General features: G+C 36.8%; 1 protein-coding gene across 5 annotated transcripts in view; it reads right to left on the reverse strand.

Annotated features, from left to right (window-relative positions):
- kcnq1.2 (potassium voltage-gated channel, KQT-like subfamily, member 1.2) overlaps positions 1-12,611 on the reverse strand; it is a 160,171-nt gene that overhangs the window by 67,162 nt on the left and 80,398 nt on the right. For all 5 annotated transcript variants that reach the window (XR_015094677.1, XM_086074524.1, XM_086074523.1 and 2 more), the window contains 3 exons: positions 5,535-5,610; positions 3,747-3,841; positions 2,320-2,360 (listed from right to left, as the gene is read on the reverse strand). Coding sequence is in view for 4 of the 5 variants with exons in the window: in XM_086074524.1 (XP_085930650.1) it covers positions 2,320-2,360; positions 3,747-3,841; positions 5,535-5,610 (212 nt within the window). In the remaining variant the exon portion in view is untranslated. The remainder of the gene's footprint in view (positions 1-2,319; positions 2,361-3,746; positions 3,842-5,534; positions 5,611-12,611) is intronic.

The raw sequence follows: 12,611 nt of genomic DNA on the forward strand, positions 1-12,611 counted from the left end.
GTACTTGTGTCACATTTAATGTAAAAAAAAAAAAAAGATGTGTGAAGTGTCTTGACAATTAACTCATTCACTGCCATTGACGGCTATAAACGTCAAAAATTCATTTGAACTATTTCTATTAGTTTAACATTTTTTTTCCCACTTTTGTTAACAAGAGTATGAAAATGTACATTTAGAACATGTATAAAATTTGTGATTAATTGTGAGTTAACTAGTGAAGTCATGCGATTAATTACAATAACAAAATTTAATTGCCTGACGAGATGATTATTAAAAATTAGGCGCGTCAGGCGATTACAATTTTTACTCGTAATTAATCGCATGACTTCAATAGTTAACTCACAATTAATCACATTATTTAAAATAATAAAAAAATCGAGGTTTTCATACTCTTGTTAACAAAAGTAATAGAAATAGTTTAAATGATTTTTTGACGTCTATAACCGTCAATGGCAGTGAATGAGTAAAAAACAAATACAATAAAAATGTTTACCCATTGTGAAAATGCTGTGTTCTGTGAGTCCTAACAAGAGCACAAACTTGTTTGAATGACTCTTAAAGCATTGACTGTGCAGTTCATAAAGGTCGTATGATGATGACAGTTAGGACCCCGGAAGAAATAATTCCAAATATACTGTCGTTCATACTCATGGGGCCTTATGTTAAGTGAAGCCTTTTATTTTGAAAGACAAGGGGGTACCCACTGTCGTTGGAACCGTGCAACGGCCGAGCAAACATTTCATCTTGTTTAGGTTTTAATTCCAAATTTCTTGGTAGGGAGCATTTTGCACTCTTTTATTACCTTTTAGCGTCAAATAAAAGCACTCTGCAAATGTCATTTCCACATTGAAGCTGCTTCAACATTTGCCAAAGGGGGGCCACGCAATCGAGAGAGGCAAATATTTGAGGACCCCCACCCGACACAAAAAATTGAAGAAAAAAAAAAGGGCATCACCCTTGCATGGCCTCCTTTAACTACATTCAATATATTCCCCTTTCAGATACCAAGTTAGTGAGTGCAATAAACAAAGTTTGCCTGGGGGGGACTTTCAGGCTATTGCCACAGAGGGGCCGTTAACAGCGCTGACATTGCTCAGTAAAATATCTGAATGATGGCCACTGTAATCGGACGCGGGTTGGGGTGGGATCACATTTTGGGAACATTCGTGTTCAGATGAAGATGATGATCACGTTTTTGGGGTGTTGGGCTGCTTGGTGGCAGGGAAGTTCACAACAAGCACGTTTGCCAAATAGTAAGTTCGTAAATGTAATTGAGCTCTTGTGACGTCTTCTGTGGAGGACCAAAAATGCCCAAATTGAAAATAAATGAATAAATAAATGAATAAATAAATAAATAACAATGGGTAGAAAAAATATAATTCAAAAATAATAATAATAATAATAATAATGGAAATAAAAACTAAAAAATATATAAATATATAAACATAAATAAATAAATAAAAGTAAAAATAATGACAGTTCAAAAATCAAAATGAGATTCAAAAAAATCAAAATAAATATAAATACAAAATTAAATAGAATTAAATATCAATAAATACGTAAAAAACGCTCTGCTCTCACTTTTATTCATTTCATGCTGCTGACGCTCTTTCAGCACGAAATGTTATTAAAATGAGGGGGCGGTCCGAAGCGTGTCTTGGGTTGGACCCTGCTGTTGCAGAACTGCCTTTCAATGGTGGTGGAATGAGCGGGTCGGCGAACAAGGAAGTCTCGCCGGCTTGCATGAAGAGCTCTAGCGATGGACGACTATCTTGTCCACTCTCACCGCAACTTGCTCGAAGAATGGACAAGACACGCTGAGGACCGCGCCCTTATTTTAATAAGATTTCGACCTGGCAGAGCGTCTGCAGCATGAAAAAAATTCATGTGAGAGCAGAGCGTTTTTATTTATTGACTGATATTTAATTATATTTATGTATTTATTTCCACATTTATTTTTATATTTATTTTTAATTAATTTTTACTTTTTTTATGTATTTATTTATGGATATATATTGTGTTTTTAGTTCCATTCATATACATTTTTTGTATTTAATTTTTGAATTATATTTTTTTATATCCATTTTTATTGTCACTTTTATTGATTGATTTGATTTTTTTAATTTTGGCAGTTTTGGTCCTCCATTGTCTTCTTGGTGTTTATGTGACTAAAACAGCACATTTGAGTACGTCTGGTTCCTTAAAAACGGATCGATGGGAACTGTAGCCAGGTTTACATGGAGCGCAAGTTTATTAACATCGAGCGGACTCGAGGCTCGACGGATGTCCGATGTCAGATGGACACTGAGTTGTGTTTACCTGGGAGGAACATTCCCGGCTTTCCCAGTGTGCCGTCCAACCTAGGGAGGAGGGAAAAAGGCAAAAATAACTGAGTTGAGAGATACACGCACACGCACACGCACACACAAGGGCAATAAAATGAAACATATGGAATTCAGCACCCACACATATATCAATCATACAATAAAAAAAATATGAGATGGAAAATTCCAGCAGTATTCTTCCCCACTGGTTTCATGTGCGCACGTGGACTGCTTATCTTTTGTGGCGCATCCAACTCCTGACATCGGTGCACTTTTGCAACATATTGCTTGTATTTTGCGAAGGTTTTAGAACAAGGCATTTGCGAAATCATATAACAAAGTTATATTGACAATTTTAGTTGTGACTTTTGGCTCCATAATTCTCATTTGGCCGCATCATACTGCATGTAATTAAAAATAACCATTCTGTACAATGTTGTCCTTTCAAAGTGAAATTCATTTACTTACCTGTTGCTGTTGTCCTAAAAAAAAAAAAATCTCAAAATTTTTAGTGTCCACTTTATATTCAGAATTCATTTTGTTTTGGGAAAAAAAATAATAATTTGTATTGAATGTGTAGCACTATTTGGTTGTCATTTACATATTATTGATGTCCAATAAACTATATGTATAGATATATGTTCCTTTTTTTTGCTCGTTGTTTAGGATAATGAATAACATACTACTATACTATTTGCATTGAAAACAACTTTTGTTGTTTGTAGGAAAAGCATCTTTCACTGCATTTTCAGTCTTTGTAAAATTTATATTCAAAACATGAAGATAAATATATTTTCCTTGTTCTAGATAGTAATTAAATAAAGCTTTTATAATTTGCTTTCTACTATTTCTATTGAAACTACATTTAAATGTTGTATGCGTCCTTGTATCCCACAAATTCGGGGATTTTTATTTTATTTATTCAGAAGTAAAAAAAAATGATGTACTTGTTTCTTTGGATAAATTGTACAGTACTCTTTTAATAATAAAAAAATTATAATAATTTTACATGTTGTCCAAAAAGAACCATGTTCCTTCACATTTGAGTTGTTTGTTTTATTCATAAATTTGTTAATTTTTTTGGTCAATATTAGTAGACAATATTAAAATAAAATGTCTACATACCATTTGTTTTTTAAAAAAATAATTTACATTATTGTGTGAATTTAATGTTGTAGACAGAATTCTAACAACAGAGATTTGTTTCACTGAAAATGATGAAAATGGTTGTCTAATGAAGACTTTGTTTCGAGGACGTTTGGACTTTTTCATTTTTGTCTAATGAGAGAGTGGGAAGCTTGTAAAAAAAGACAAAAAAAGACAAAAAATAAATAAAAAGTGCTGCTCGCATTTCAAACAAACAAAGAGAAAAAAAACCACTTAAGTGACGTTAAAAAAAAAACTTTTTTAAAAAGGCCGAACCTTCTCTGCAGCTCCTTGATGCGCACCATCATGTTGAGATGACCTTGCGAGTATTGCTCGATCACGTCGCGCACATCGTAGGGCTTGCGTGCTTGCTGTGGATCACAAACACACACACACACACACACATATCAAAATACAGCCACACACGCACACACACACATATATAAAGAAGGGATACAAAAGCCATTGTCAACCCTGCACTGATGCTCGGTCCCTAAAAACCATGCCCAACCCCCACGGGTGCACCGGGTTCATTGTTAACTCAGTTTGTGTGTGTGTGTGTGTGCGTGGGTGTGCGTGTGTGTGTGCGCCGCGTAAAGTGACAAGTGCACGGTAATGTAGAAAGCAATCGCATTAGGGTCTTTTCACAGCTTTGTTTGGTGTGACGTGGATACGAGCGCCGTCAGAAGGAACCCGGTGAACTCTTTAGGCTGCAGCTGAGATCACTTATAAGGGCCCTAATTGAAAACACACCCCCACAACCCCCCCCCCCCCCCCGCACACACACAGACACTACTCGCTAAACAACACACGAGAAGCTGTACTCATCGCAACGTGTTTGCATGAGCTAATGTGTGTTATTGAAGACGATTGTATTTATTGCATTGACTCCTGTGCTCGGTGGCGCCATTCGGATAGAGTGCCTCGTTGTCAACCGTGAGTGCAAGCGCATCAAGTAGCAGAATAACGAGGTGGAGAGTTTTTTTTAATTTATTAATTTATTAAGCCCGACGAGTGTATGGACCGGAGCTTCAGGCTGGTATGGCGTTTAGCGCCATTTCTTCAGGTTTTTTCAATAGGGACTTTTAATGATTCAATGTTCTGTTGTGGTACTTAGCTTAGCCGTAGCCATATTTTACTGAGCAGCCATAACAGAGTCGTAAGCCACTTTCATACTTTGCAGTAAGTTCAATTTATGTTGCTGTGGTTGTCATCACCCAAAAATTCAAAACAAAACAAAGTGATGTTAATATTTTGAATGTCAATATTATAGTCTGTGCTACTGCTAGTTAGCTTAGCCATGTTGTACTGAGTAGCCAGGACGAAGACATGTATCCCACTTTTGTAGGTCGTTACATTTTTCTTTCTATGGTTATCCAAATCAAATCAAATAAAAAGCAAAAATAGGATATTTTAAATGCCCAAATGTTTCTGTCTGCGTTACTTAGCTTAGCTTTAGCCATATGGAGCAACTTCGTCCGATTGCTTTTGAACATGAAAAACTAGTTCACGTTTTTGTTTTTTTGTCGATTAAAAAAAAGTTAAAACATAACCACACACACACACACACACACACACACACAAAAACAGGCACAACAAAGACGTGTGCTACTTCATACATCCAAATAAACTGAATTTGTTGTACATCGTTTTACACTTGATGCTAATTGTTTGCATGCTCACTGACATGCTGAAGCTGCAGGACACTTAAGAGGCCGCACTTGTTTTTACATGCTCACATTACGACCGCAATTGCCGTGTTCCTGTTTGAGTTTGTGTTTTGTGCTGACAGAAATCATGTTAACATGTTTCTATAGCAACAAGCACCGGTTTCATGTCATTGATATTTAGTGTTTGGCAGAACAAAAACAAAAAGCACACATGCAGGTGGCAGGATTTCAGGTATTTAAATATTAATTCCAACACACACACACACACAGATCACCATATGCACAGCAACAGTGCAGCTGATGTGTCCTCTCGGGACCCCCCCCCCCCCCCTCCTCTTCCTGTGCAACCGCAACAGAACACAAAATGTATGCGCTCCCTCTCCCTCTCGCTTACCTGAAACTTCTTGCGGGCCACAAAGTACTGCATGCGACGCAGGACTTTCACTGCGGACCTCTGGGCGTGAGACAACCTGTAACAGATCATCATCATCATTAAATCATTTATTTATTTATCTATTTTTATTTAGATGATTTTTTAATTTAGTAGAAAACATCACAAAAAGTAAAACATAATGAGGTCAAACAATGTACAGTATGTTAAAATTAGGGGTGTCAAAATTAGTATATTAATTTTGAGTTAATTCAAAGTTCCTTTAACGCCACAAATTTTTTTAACGCACGATTAATGATCGGCCATTACTTGGAAAGCCTGTACAGGGGGAATTCCTTTCGCAACGCAGCAGACACGCCCACGTCAAAATTTAGCAGTACTACATTTCATAATAATAATAGATATGTTTGTGGAGACTGGGCTCAAGTTGTATTTCACAATTTTAAAAATGTGCCGAATTTCACAAGTTACTTTATGTTAAAGATTAGCTCTTAATATGAAAAAAAAGAATGCACTGAGCTGTCACCAAAGTCTTACAAATGCAATTATGCCATCTGGTGGCAGAAAAATGACCTAAATACAAATCAATATCACACTGGTTTTGTTTGTTTTACAGTTTTTTGTTGTTGTAATTTTTAACACGCTATTAATGACTGCCCCTTATTTGGTAAGCCTGTACTGGGGAAATTACAATTATTTCAGGTTAGACTGAGCAATCACCAACGTCTTACAAATGCAATTATGCCATCTAGTGACCTCAACACAAATCAATATATACACATAATATCAATATAATTGATGAATTATTATGAAATGACTGTATCAATGACTAAAAGATGCTGCCATATTTCTATTAGTTTAACATTTTTTTCCACTTTTATCTTAAGAGTATAAAAACTTAGGAAAACAATATTTTATTGTACATTTAGAACAGATATAACATGAATCGTAAGTCATGTGATTGATTACAATTAAAAAATGTAATCGCCTGACGCCCCGAGTTCAAATCCTAAATTGTTACTTTTTTTGTCGTGGCATGTAAGAGTGAAAATATTTGCGACAAGTGTGCTGCTACATCCAGTGGATGGCGCTGTGGTGAAAAAAAGCTTGTTAATGTTTCAAAAACCAAATATCGAGAGGGTGGTGCGTAATTTTCCTAAGTGTCAAATTACCAGCATGGATGTCACATGCACATTTGCATTTTCAATGTGACCACTCCCCAAATGGATCTGCAGTCTTGTGCAAAGCCAAGGAGAGGAAAAACAGGCCAGGTTTGCATTGAAAGGCTCCCTAAAAGCATGTCCCCTGCTCTCATAGCAGAACATCTGTGTCAACACAAAGGCAGGAAAAAGAAAAAAAAAGAAAAAAAAAAAGAAGGCAGCCCACTGGTATGAAGTTAAATGCTGGAGCAGAAACCGCTAGATGCAAACAACACACGCACACGCAAGCCATCCTCGCATGCTGTAGTTAGCGTGTAAGGCATGCACTTGTGTGTTTGTTTTCTCTTGGAGGCGCATGTCCTCGTTTGTGTGACAGCTGCATGCTTGCATGATTTGTGCAGCCTGCGACAGTAAATAGAAGCACGGGAGGGAACATTTTGTTGACTTGTTTGGCTTTGCGCTCATCCGAGACATCGAAGAGGCACAACGCAAGCGCACGACGCTTCAAATTGCTTTTCTCGTCAAATTGTCATGTGAACGGGGGGGGGGAACCGTTACAGCTGTGTTATGCGTTCATGCAAAATCATTCTTGGCAAGATTTCCAGGGAGAAGACAGACAGACATATATATATATATATATATATATATATATATATATATATATATATATATATATATATATATATATATATAGTAGTAGCAGTAACACTCCAATGTCACCATACTCATCTTATACATTAGGAGAGTTTATCAACTATGGGCCTATGAAGCCCTTTGAGAATCGTTGTGTCATAAATAAATTGACTTGACTATTGTAAAATAAATAAATAAATTAATTAATTAATTAATAAAAAAATAAATATTTTAATACATTTTATAAATTTAATTTTAATGTAATAAATATTTTATTCACATAGTATAATAATATAATATATTATTGATATATTATTTATTTATTAACTTACATTTAAGAAATATATAAACTATAAAATATAATAAATACATAAATAAAAATAAATACAAACAATGAATTGATTAATTAAAAAAAACTTCAAACTTCCTAAAAAAATTATGAACAGTTTGAACATCTAAACTGCACTTCAAAAGGAAAATTAAAAAAATTACTGATTTATTTAAAATATATTGCATACTGAAGTAATTATTTTTAAAGCTGTTCTTAGAGATACAAATACAAATAGACTGTATTAAAAAGTTAAATACATTTGAAGTCTACTTAAAAAATGCACTGTACTTGACAAGTAAAATAAAAAAATAATAAAAAACTGTACATTATATTAGAATTTAATTCATTAATTAATTTGCGTACTGAAAGTAGTATGCAAACAATACTTTGAGAATAATTGATCTAAGAGAAAAACAAGCTAAAAACGAGTCTTAAGTTTTTCACACTTTATCGGGTTGGTTGATTTGTTTTTGCAGTTGTGTGACAAGTATGCATTTCAAAAATGTTCACATTTTATCAGTAACAATATTTAATTTCCATTTACATTCTTGGCTCGTGCTGTTTCAACCTCGTTCCTCAGCATTCTAAGTTTGTATGAGTGAGCTCCCTCGGGGACAGGCGACCTTTCAGCCATCTGTTGGTGTCGAAATGAAGCCAGTAAGTGTTTATGCAGCATATCTGATAGGAGCTTGGATTAACTGCAATGTGATGTCATCACTTTTTGTTTGCTTTCTGTCAACATTTAGCGTGAACAGTCCCAATATGGAACGGCACGAGGCAGCTTGATTTATAGAGCGCATTTCATACAGTGTGCTTCACATCATTCAAAATTACTAAAATAATGTACAGTGCAAGATTTTGGGAAACATGATTTTCAAAATGCTTTGAAAGGCCTTAATCTTCGGTATGGGCTTTTTTTTTAACATGGATTTAAAAACATTTACTGCTGGGCATGACTTTGCTTCTATTGGCAGTTTATTCCATTTGCTTGCAGCATAACAGCTAAATGCTGCTTCGCCATGTTTGCTTTGAACTCTTGGTTCCACTAACTGACCTGAGTCTACGGCAAGGTTATTTTAGTTAACTAAAACTAACGAAAAAACTAAAACTAACAAAAAAATCAAAAATTTAAAAATCAATTTTGTTAATGAAATAAAATAAAAACGAAAATGCTTTTTAAACAACGAAAACTAACTGAAACTACATTTGATGTTCACAAAACTAACTAAAACTAACTATATGTCCTTTGTTTTAGTCTTTAGTAATTAATTTAATGCATGAGCCTTTGGGGGTGATTTTAAATGTGATTTTAAGTAGATTTCTTTTGATATTCACCGGAATAAGGACGTTTGAAAGTGTGTCACACAAAAGTGACGCCATCGAGCAGCAGCCAATAGAAAAGCACCTTCAGATGACGTTGCTCTCATGGTGTTTTTTTTTTAAATATTGCGCACAAGTAATACACATGAAAAAATTATTTATGAAATAACTAAAACTAATCAGAACCACCTTGAAAACTCATTAAAACTAACTACATTTAAAAACCAAAACTCAAAACGAAATCAAAACTAACTACGATGAAAAATTCCAAAACTATAATAACCCTGGCCGACAGAGCTCAGAGCCCCCCCGAGTCGGTTTATAATTCCTTCGGCGCTTCACACTGCGTGCATACGTTTGAATGTCCTCATTAATTCTTATCGCTCCGTGTCACTTGTGGGCTTTTCTGACCACGTTATTATGCTCTACTTTGTCGATGTGAATCCGGAATTTGTCTGATGATTAAAGGCTTATTCCATTCGACCAAAAATGGCTTGCTTGTGAGCAGGAGTTAGCGACGCAAGAGCGCTCAGCGCGGCTGCTGTTACACTCCACTTGAGCGGCCCTCAAACAGTAAATGAATGACTCCATTCTTGTGTGCGAGCCGATGCTTTTGTATGTTGCGGGTGTGTGCGTGTGTGTGTGTGCGTGTGTGTGTGTGTGGGGCCTAATCCATGTTGCACTCCAGCTATGTCCCAGCCAAGGCAGGCACACCCACATGCACACAAACACATGCACGCACGCACGCACCCTCCCGCTGCCCAAACACGAGTCTTTGTGGAGTCAACAAGTCGCTCTGAGGTCTTAATTAGGCGCTGGGGCAACAAAGGGACTTAAGAGACAATGCTTTGACATGGGAGCATAAAACATGAACATCAAAGTGCGTGTGCTGTTTTTGTCTGTTTTCCCGCCTTGGATACACATAGGAGGAAATTCACACAAACAATACCAACATGAAAAGAATGAGGCCCTCTCGACTTTTGAGGAAAGAAAATTGCCCCCCCCCCCCGCAACACCCCCCCCCCCCCCCGACACTCTACCACCACCACGAACATCCTTTGCTTTCCTCACTCATGTTTTTTTTTTTTTTTTGTGGCTTGGGAGTCTAATTGGGAGAGAGAACACATGTAGGAAGAAGAACTCCTCCTCCTCCTGTTTCCTGCATTTGACGCTGATGCACGCACGTGTTCAATAGCCCAAGGTGAATACTATAGAACAGTGGTTGTCAAAGTACCTGTAGACCTTAATTAAAAAAATAAAAATAAAAATAAAAACCTAGCTAGGGTTCAAAAATAAAAAGTTGGGACACAAACGGACCAATACAAAAACGTTCTGGATTGGTCATATTGACCCAAGTAGTGGATTTGTCCATTTGTTGGCCCAAATTAGGTTATTTTTGACACAACTGTGTTTAGAGTGTACAATAATATATTGTAGTTGTACAATAATATAAGTATTACCCGATTTTTAGGGTTGTTTTATATTTTATATTTTTTTGGGGTCAAGTCATTAACCCGGTATTTTTGTTGTTGTTATCATTATTAAACCCGAATTGGGTTATCTTTGACCTAGCTGTTTTTAGACTGAATAATAATATCAGATTTACTAATTTTCTTTGGTTTTGTACAAAAAATAAAATGAAAATATTTTTTTTCGGTCATAATTTTTTTTTGTTGTGCAAAACAATGCAGAAAGTTGTTTTAAATTGACCCAAGTAGTGGATCGATCATTTTTTATTAACCCAAATTGGTTAGTTAATATAGTTGTACAATCAATATAAATTGTTTTGTACAAATCAACCTAATTGGTTTGGTTGTTTTGTATAAAACGACCCCATTTTATATTTCTTCAGGTCGTTTTTCGTAAGTAATTGACCCGGTAATTTTTTTTCATTATTATTATTTTATTTATTTATTTGACCCAAATTGGGTTACTTTTGACCCAGCTGTTTTAGATTGTACAATAATTAATATCGGATTTACCCATTTTCTTTGGTTGTTTTGTACCCACATTTTTTTTTTTTAGGTCATAAAAAGTGTTTTGTGTAAAACAACAAAAGTTGGGTTAAATTGACCAAAGTAGTGTATCAACCATTTTTGATTTTTTTTTTACCCAAATTGGGTTATTTCTTGACCCAATTGTTTTTATAGTGTACAATAATAGTTGTTTTGACAAATCAACCTGATTGGTTTGGTTGTTTTGTACAAAACGACCCCCCCCTTTTTTTTTTTAGGAGGATCATTTTTTATAAATCGACCCATTTTTCTTTTCTTTTTTTTAATGTACGGTACAAAACAAACAACCCTGTCATTGCGCCACGAGGAGCCACTTTGATAGGTGTCGGAAAATCAAATCAGCTGTGTTCACTGCGGCGCAAATCACACTTTTCTTTTCTTTTTACACACACACCATCAAACCCCCCCCCCGGTCTAACCGCCACACCAAGCGCAGCCCTAGTCACGAAAATAGCATCCGGAAGTTGTCCTGGTTGGCCCCGCCGTTACTACACAGATGAAGGAAGTGGGCTGTAACACGCCAACAAACACACTGACTTTAATACACTTCCCCTTTGTCCGCTGCTGTTTGGGCCGCTCCCAGCTGGATGAGCCGTGGATTAAAGGCCACTTCCTTCACTCTTAATCAACTGCAAGTTGCTGTGAGTCAAGAGGCGGCCTTGTCCATTAACACCCCCCCCCCCCCTCCACATCCACACTGGAGCCATGAATACTTTGAGATTGCCACTTTAGAGATTGTGAGGACCAAGACACACCCCCCACCATCAAAACACACAGTTGGCGGGAGGATCTTCAAATATCTTGTGTTTCGAAAAGCTATAAGTCAAGCGGCCTTAGACGTCAACGTGCTAGTAGGTAGCGCTGCTGCTGTGCGCGCGCGTGTGTGCGTGCGTGTGTGTGTGTCTATGTGTAGTGGGGGAGATAAGCTTTATGGCCTGTGCTTTGGTCATCAAAGAGATGTGTTCTCCTTCTGTTCTCCCCCAAAACAGACGTCCCTTTATCACATCTCGCGGGGGATAAGATGACTACGCTCTTTCAGGGATGTTTGATCTCAAAAAGTTGCGGCGTGCCAGAAGGCCGGCGTGCTACGAATTATAACAACATGCGGCCGGCGCAGTCATGCCGTAACTGCCGCAAGTTCCCGCTCGCGCTTCGACGACGATGCTCTTTAGACTCAAAAAGTGGAGGTCAAAAGTTTCTGCATCCATGTACACAATGCGACATCTTTGCTTCTCGTGCATATCGACGGTCCCTTTCAAAAGTATTGGAACGGCAAGGTTAATTCCTTCGTTTTTGTTGTACACTGCAGACGTTGAATATCGGACAAAAGTTTAGAAGTCTAGCTTTTGTTTCATGGTATTTTCGTCCAGATGTGTTAAGCAGAGCGCTTTTCACGTTAGCAAAAGTATTGGAACAGACATTATGAAATGAACGTAAAGTGAATAAACATTTACTATTTGGTGGCATAAGCCGTAATTACTTGTGCATCAAGCCTGCCAGTTCTTGTTTGTTTCTGAGGGTTTCTCCTTTCAGGAGGTAAAATGCAAACTCTATTTGGGTTAAGGTCTGGTTATGGACTACATGCCACGGAGGAAACGGGACTTCCGGGTTTCCACCCATC

This window comes from Leptonotus elevatus, chromosome 4 (genome assembly GCF_054856555.1).
Source record: "Leptonotus elevatus isolate MCC_2025b chromosome 4, RoL_Lele_1.0, whole genome shotgun sequence".
NCBI lineage: Eukaryota > Metazoa > Chordata > Actinopteri > Syngnathiformes > Syngnathidae > Leptonotus > Leptonotus elevatus.